The sequence below is a fragment of the Bombina bombina genome, chromosome 12 (assembly GCF_027579735.1).
Source record: "Bombina bombina isolate aBomBom1 chromosome 12, aBomBom1.pri, whole genome shotgun sequence".
In the NCBI taxonomy this organism is placed as follows: domain Eukaryota; kingdom Metazoa; phylum Chordata; class Amphibia; order Anura; family Bombinatoridae; genus Bombina; species Bombina bombina.
The window spans coordinates 72,076,796-72,084,710 of record NC_069510.1 but is presented as its reverse complement, the minus strand read 5'-3'; the positions used below and the strand labels follow the sequence as shown (position 1 = coordinate 72,084,710).

General features: G+C 41.4%; 1 protein-coding gene across 1 annotated transcript in view; it reads right to left on the bottom strand.

Moving 5' to 3' along the window:
• Nucleotides 1-252: 252 nt before the first annotated feature.
• The window catches only part of CEP83 (centrosomal protein 83), a 116,250-nt gene continuing 108,587 nt past the window's right edge, over nucleotides 253-7,915 (bottom strand). The window contains exon 16 of the mRNA XM_053696198.1: nucleotides 253-2,016. Coding sequence (XP_053552173.1) covers nucleotides 1,924-2,016 — 93 coding nt within the window. The 3' untranslated portion in view covers nucleotides 253-1,923. The remainder of the gene's footprint in view (nucleotides 2,017-7,915) is intronic.

The following is a 7,915-nucleotide window of genomic DNA, read 5'->3' as shown; positions in this document are numbered from 1 at the left end:
GCTTGTTAAAGTGCAACACACTAAGCTATGGATTTGCACCGATCTTTGTGTGTTGCATTTTCACAAGAATAAATCCGGCTCTGAAAAAAGCTGAATACCGCGAGTGGCTGCCTTCTTCCGCATTCGTCAGTTAACAAAACTGCTGAATGCACAGAACAAAGATGCTTTGGCGTCTTGCAGTTTTAATTGCTGTATTAGCAACTGTTTAGCTTGTAAGTAATTTTCTTTATACACCAGTAACAAAATATGATATTTATGTTTAAAAAAAATGTGTTTTATTAATAAAAATAAGCAATATAATAAAAGGCACTATATCTTCTGTTCAAACAAATAAATAAAAAAAAATACCTTGTAATATTTGAGGTATTGGTTGCATTATAGTTTTATAATGTTAATTACTGCAAAATTAAAGACTGAACATAACTTTCCTGTAATTTTCTGTCACAGCTTTTTCTTCTTCACATTGCTGCACTCAAACCCATAAGCCTATAAAGAAGAGATTGCGGAGTAGGGTTGGGCTATTAAATGAACATGAAACCCACATTTTTTCTATTATGATTTAGAAAGAGCATGGCATTTTAAACAACTTTTCAATCTACTTCTAGTATCTAATTTGCTTAAATCTCTTGATATCCTTTGTTGAATAGCATATCTAAATAGACTTCATAGCTGCCGATTGGTGGCTGCACATAGATTCCTCGCATGATTGGCTCACCCATGTGCATTGCTATTTCCTAAACAAAGGATATTTAAAGAATGAAAAATTAGATAATAGAAGTAAATTGGAATATTGATGTCCCTTTAAAAAGAAAGAGAGTTCCTGCATTGGCTCATGACATCTCTCCATTTTCAGTACAGCCAATTCTACTAAATAGTTGTAAAGATCAAAACCAAAATGTGCAGAACTGCATTTCAATTTTAAATAAAAGCATTTTCGATTCTAGTAAGTTATTTATGTTTTTTCAGTGGGATATGCACATATGCCGCAAGGGCCTGTGCATCAGCATTAAAATGCTACCCCTTCTCAAAAAGAGTCAGCAGTGGCTTTATTGACACAAATTAAGTCTTCAAAGGCACAATACACACCACTGACAGCTCTCTGAGCTTAAATGCTGGTGCACGTGACCTCACAGCATATGTGCGTATGCCGCTGAAAAACAATAACATTTATTAGTAGTTTCTAGTATTTTTTTTAAACATTGGCACTAAAAAAAGAAAAGAATTACAATAATACGACTTTGTTATACTTGAGTTGCCCCAAGTAAAGGTTTGATCACTTCTATAGGAAGTCTTTTCATTTTACGTTTTAAAAGAAATAGAGCACATAGCAAGTAGGTTCCAATCTTATTAATAAGTCATGGAACACCTTGCAATTATAAGCCCATTCTAATCAACTCTTGCTGAGTTTGAAAACTTTTTGAATACATTAACTTTTTGTTTGAGGCAATTGGTTTTCATTGGACAACCCCCCACACCACAAACACACACGCAAATTGCCTTATTTGGATTAGCCAATCCAGACTTGTTATTAGAGTAGACAAGTCAAAGTTGCTGCCATTTTGTTAAGAAAACTTGCATTGATTTGCAGTATCTTATCTTGTCGCCTCTGAGGAGGACTTTTATAAATGAGATTCGACAGTGAACAAACAAAGTCTGAGTAGAATTTAGCAAGGTTAGGCTGGTGAAGTCTGGACTCTGCACATCCAGTTGTGGTGGGATATAGAAAACCCATAATTTGTAGGGTTAATTACAGGAAAACGGGGCAAAATAAATAATGATTTTTACTATCCATAATTAAACATTTTATATTACAATCATAAAGTGTTTCATGTCCCTTAAAGTTGATAAAATAGTTTGCTTTCCAAACGTTATTTTCTTTCCACCTAGAGCGGAATTAAACAAGTGGCGCACAGTTTTCCGCACTCAGCTCAGTTCTTCCAATTGCTTCCTCTGAGAAGCCTCTAGTTCCTCAAGTCGTTGGCGAAGCAGGTCTAGTTCCTTCTGATGCTGTTCCTCCTAGGAATGATCAGAATTACATCTAGTTAACATAAGCAAGAATTTCTGAAACATACACACAAATGAACACCTACAATAAAAAGTTGGCAAACCATTACCTATTGAAATGTGTCACTTATGGGCCAGCAAGAATGCAGAGGACACCGGCTATTTTTTTTTAGGAGCCAGGTAAGGATGACTGTAAATCGCTATTACGTATGTGCATTTGGTATTCATTTATATAAACAAATTCTGAAAAAACATTAATAGTTATATTTATAAGCAATAAATGCACGTTAATTCCACCGTTAAAGGACTAGTAAAACATAATTTATGCTTACCTGATAAATTCCTTTCTCCTGTAGTGTAGTCAGTCCACGGGTCATCATTACTTATGGGATATTAACTCCTCCCCAACAGGAAGTGCAAGAGGATCACCCAAGCAGAGCTGCTATATAGCTCCTCCCCTCTACGTCACACCCAGTCATTCGACCGAGAACCAAACGAGAAAGGAGAAACTATAGGGTGCAGTGGTGACTGGAGTATAATTTAAAATTTAGACCTGCCATAAAAAACAGGGCGGGCCGTGGACTGACTACACTACAGGAGAAAGGAATTTATCAGGTAAGCATAAATTATGTTTTCTCCTGTTAAGTGTAGTCAGTCCACGGGTCATCATTACTTATGGGATACCAATACCAAAGCTAAAGTACACGGATGACGGGAGGGACAGGCAGGATCTTTATACGGAAGGAACCACTGCCTGAAGAACCTTTCTCCCAAAAACAGCCTCCGAAGAAGCAAAAGTGTCAAATTTGTAAAATTTGGAAAAAGTATGAAGAGAAGACCAAGTTGCAGCCTTGCAAATCTGTTCAACAGAGGCCCAAGTGGAAGCCACAGCTCTAGTAGAATGAGCTGTAATTCTTTCAGGAGGCTGCTGTCCAGCAGTCTCATAGGCTAAACGTATTATGCTACGAAGCCAGAAAGAGAGAGAGGTAGCAGAAGCTTTTTGACCTCTCCTCTGTCCAGAATAAACGACAAACAGGGAAGAAGTTTGACGAAAATCTTTAGTTGCCTGTAAATAAAATTTCAGGGCACGGACTACGTCCAGATTGTGTAGAAGCCGTTCCTTCTTTGAAGAAGGGTTAGGGCACAATGATGGAACAACAATCTCTTGATTGATATTCTTGTTAGTAACTACCTTAGGTAAGAACCCAGGTTTAGTACGCAGAACTACCTTATCTGAATGAAAAATCAGATAAGGAGAATCACAATGTAAAGCTGATAACTCAGAGACTCTACGAGCCGAGGAAATAGCCATTAAAAACAGAACTTTCCAAGATAACAACTTGATATCAATGGAATGAAGGGGTTCAAACGGAACACCCTGTAAAACGTTAAGAACTAAGTTTAAGCTCCACGGTGGAGCTACAGTTTTAAACACAGGCTTAATCCTAGCCAAAGCCTGACAAAAAGCCTGAACGTCTGGAACTTCTGACAGACGTTTGTGTAAAAGGATGGACAGAGCTGAGATCTGTCCCTTTAAAGAACTTGCAGATAAACCCTTTTCTAAACCCTCTTGTAGAAAAGACAATATCCTAGGAATCCTAACCTTACTTCATGAGTAACTCTTGGATTCACACCAGTGTAAGTATTTACGCCAAATCTTATGGTAAATCTTCCTGGTAACAGGTTTCCTAGCCTGTATTAAAGTATCGATTACTGACTCCGAAAATCCACGCTTTGATAAAATCAAGCGTTCAATTTCCATGCAGTCAGCTTCAGAGAAATTAGATTTTGATGTTTGAAAGGACCCTGAATTAGAAGGTCCTGTCTCAGAGGCAGAGACCAAGGTGGACAGGATGACATGTCCACTAGATCTGCATACCAGGTCCTGCGTGGCCACGCAGGCGCTATTAGAATCACCGATGCTTTCTCCTGTTTGATCCTGGCAATCAAACGAGGAAGCATCGGGAAGGGTGGAAACACATAAGCCATCCCGAAGGTCCAAGGTGCTGTCAAAGCATCTACCAGGACCGCTCCCGGGTCCCTGGACCTGGACCCGTAGCAAGGAAGCTTGGCGTTCTGGCGAGACGCCATGAGATCCATATCTGGTTTGCCCCAACGTCGAAGTATTTGGGCAAAGACCTCCAGATGAAGTTCCCACTCCCCCGGATGAAAAGTCTGACGACTTAGGAAATCCGCCTCCCAGTTCTCCACTCCTGGAATGTGGATCGCTGACAGGTGGCAAGAGTGAGACTCTGCCCAGCGAATTATCTTTGATACTTCCATCATCGCTAGGGAACTTCTTGTCCCTCCTTGATGGTTGATGTAAGCTACAGTCGTGATGTTGTCCGACTGAAACCTGATGAACCTCCGAGTTGTTAACTGAGGCCAAGCCAGAAGGGCATTGAGAACTGCTCTCAATTCCAGAATGTTTATTGGAAGGAGACTCTCCTCCTGAATCCATGATCCCTGAGCCTTCAGGGAATTCCAGACAGCGCCCCAACCTAGTAGGCTGGCGTCTGTTGTTACAATTGTCCAGTCTGGCCTGCTGAAGGGCATCCCCCTGGACAGATGTGGCCGAGAAAGCCACCATAGAAGAGAATTTCTGGTCTCTTGATCCAGATTCAGAGTAGGGGACAAATCTGAGTAATCCCCATTCCACTGACTTAGCATGCACAATTGCAGCGGTCTGAGATGCAGGCGAGCAAAGGGTACTATGTCCATTGCCGCTACCATTAAGCCGATTACCTCCATGCATTGAGCCACTGACGGGTGTTGAATGGAATGAAGGACACGGCAAGCATTTTGAAGCTTTGTTAACCTGTCTTCTGTCAGGTAAATCTTCATTTCTACAGAATCTATAAGAGTCCCCAAGAAGGGAACTCTTGTGAGTGGTAAGAGAGAACTCTTCTCTTCGTTCACCTTCCACCCATGCGACCTTAGAAATGCCAGTACTAACTCTGTATGAGACTTGGCAGTTTGAAAGCTTGACGCTTGTATCAGAATGTCGTCTAGGTACGGAGCCACCGAAATTCCTTGCGGTCTTAGTACCGCCAGAAGAGAGCCCAGAACCTTTGTGAAGATTCTTGGAGCCGTAGCCAACCCGAATGGAAGAGCTACAAACTGGTAATGCCTGTCTAGGAAGGCAAACCTTAGATACCGGTAATGATCTTTGTGAATCGGTATGTGAAGGTAGGCATCCTTTAAATCCACTGTGGTCATGTACTGACCCTTTTGGATCATGGGTAAGATTGTCCGAATAGTTTCCATTTTGAACGATGGAACTCTTAGGAATTTGTTTAGGATCTTTAAATCCAAGATTGGTCTGAAGGTTCCTTCTTTCTTGGGAACCACAAACAGATTTGAGTAAAACCCTTGTCCGTGTTCCGACCGCGGAACCGGATGGATCACTCCCATTAGTAAAAGATCTTGTACACAGCGTAGAAACGCCTCTTTCTTTATCTGGTTTGTTGACAACCTTGAAAGATGAAATCTCCCTTTTGGGGGAGAGGCTTTGAAGTCCAGAAGATATCCCTGAGATATGATCTCTAACGCCCAGGGATCCTGGACATCTCTTGCCCAAGCCTGGGCGAAGAGAGAAAGTCTGCCCCCCACTAGATCCGTTCCCGGATCGGGGGCCCTCACTTCATGCTGTCTTAGGGGCAGCAGCAGGTTTTCTGGCCTGCTTGCCCTTGTTCCAGGTCTGGTTAGGTTTCCAGCCTTGTCTGTAGCGAGCAACAGCTCCTTCCTGTTTTGGAGTAGAGGAAGTTGATGCTGCTCCTGCCTTGAAGTTACGAAAGGCACGAAAATTAGACTGTCTAGCCCTAGGTTTGGCTCTGTCTTGAGGCAGGGCATGGCCTTTACCTCCTGTAATATCAGCGATAATTTCTTTCAAACCGGGCCCGAATAAAGTCTGCCCCTTGAAAGGTATGTTAAGTAATTTAGATTTAGAAGTAACATCAGCTGACCAGGATTTTAGCCACAGTACTCTGCGTGCCTGAATGGCGAATCCGGAATTCTTAGCCGTAAGTTTAGTTAAATGTACTACGGCATCAGAAATAAATGAATTAGCTAGCTTAAGGGTTTTAAGCTTGTTTGAAATCTCATCTATTGGCGCTGAGTCAAGGGTCTCTTCCAGAGACTCGAACCAAAATGCGGCCGCAGCCATGACAGGCGCAATACATGCAAGGGGTTGCAATATAAAACCTTGTTGAACAAACATTTTCTTAAGGTAACCCTCTAACTTTTTATCCATTGGATCTGAAAAGGCACAGCTATCCTCCACCGGGATAGTGGTACGCTTAGCCAGAGTAGAAACTGCTCCCTCCACCTTAGGGACCGTCTGCCATAAGTCCCGTGTGGTGGCGTCTATTGGAAACATTTTTCTAAATATAGGAGGGGGGGAAAAAGGTACACCGGGCCTATCCCACTCCTTGGTAATAATCTCTGTAAGCCTCTTCGGTATAGGAAAGACGTCAGTACACGCCGGTACCGCATAGTATCTATCCAGCCTACATAATTTCTCTGGGATTGCAACCGTGTTACAATCATTCAGAGCCGCTAATACCTCCCCTAGCAGTACACGGAGGTTTTCTAGTTTAAACTTAAAATTTGAAATGTCTGAATCCAGTCTATTTGGATCAGATCCGTCACCCCCAGAATGAAGCTCTCCGTCCTCATGTTCTGCAAATTGTGACGCAGTATCTGACATGGCCCTAGTATTATCAGCGCACTCTGTTCTCACCCCAGAGTGATCTCGCTTACCCCTAAGTTCTGGCAATTTAGACAAAACTTCAGTCATAACATTAGCCATGTCCTGTAGAGTGATTTGTAATGGCCGCCCTGATGTACTTGGCGTTACAATATCACGCACCTCCCGAGCGGGAGATGCAGGTACTGACACGTGAGGCAAGTTAGTCGGCATAACTTCCCCCTCGTTGTCTGGTGAATGATGTTCAACATGTACAGATTGATTTTTATTTAAAGTAGCATCAATGCAATTAGTACATAAGTTTCTATTGGGCTCCACCTTGGCTTTTACACATATAGCACAGAGATATTCCTCTGAGTCAGACATGTTTAACAAACTAGCAATTAGACTAGCAAGCTTGGAAATACCTTTCAACTAAATTTACAAGTAATATGTAAAACGTACTGTGCCTTTAAGAAGCACAGAAAAAACTATGACAGTTGAATAACAATGAACCGGATTAGTTATAAAAACCTAATTTTTCCCAGTAAAAGCATAAAATTAGCAAAGGATTGCACTCATTAGCAATGGATGACTAACCCTTAATATCAGAAAAAACGTATAACATTTAAAATATAAGCGTTTTTATCACAGTCAAAGCACAATCTCACAGGTCTGCTGTGAGTGATTACCTCCCTCAAAATAAGTTTTGAAGACCCCTGAGCTCTGTAGAGACGTTCCGGATCATGCAGGGAGAGAAGACAGACTTGTGACTGAATTTCTGATGCGTAGCAAAAGCGCCAAAATAAGCCCCTCCCACTCACACACAACAGTGAGGGAAGCTCAGTGAAACTGTTTTTAATTTAAAATAAACGACAGCCATGTGGAAAATAACGCCCAAAACAATTTTTCACCAAGTACCTCAGATAATTAAACGATTTAACATGCCAGCAAACGTTTAAAATCTAATTATATGAAATCATTAAAAAGCCTGCTGCTAGTCGTTCACACTGCAAGTTAGGCTAAAAGTTATATGCATACAGTATTGTCCCAGTGAAGTGCCATTCCCCAGAATACTGAAGTGTAAACATATATACATATCAGCCTGATACCAGTTGTTACTACTGCATTTAAGGCTGAACTTACATTATATCGGTATTGGCAGTATTTTCTCAGTCAATTCCATTCCTTAGAAAATAATATACTGCAACATACCTCTTTGCA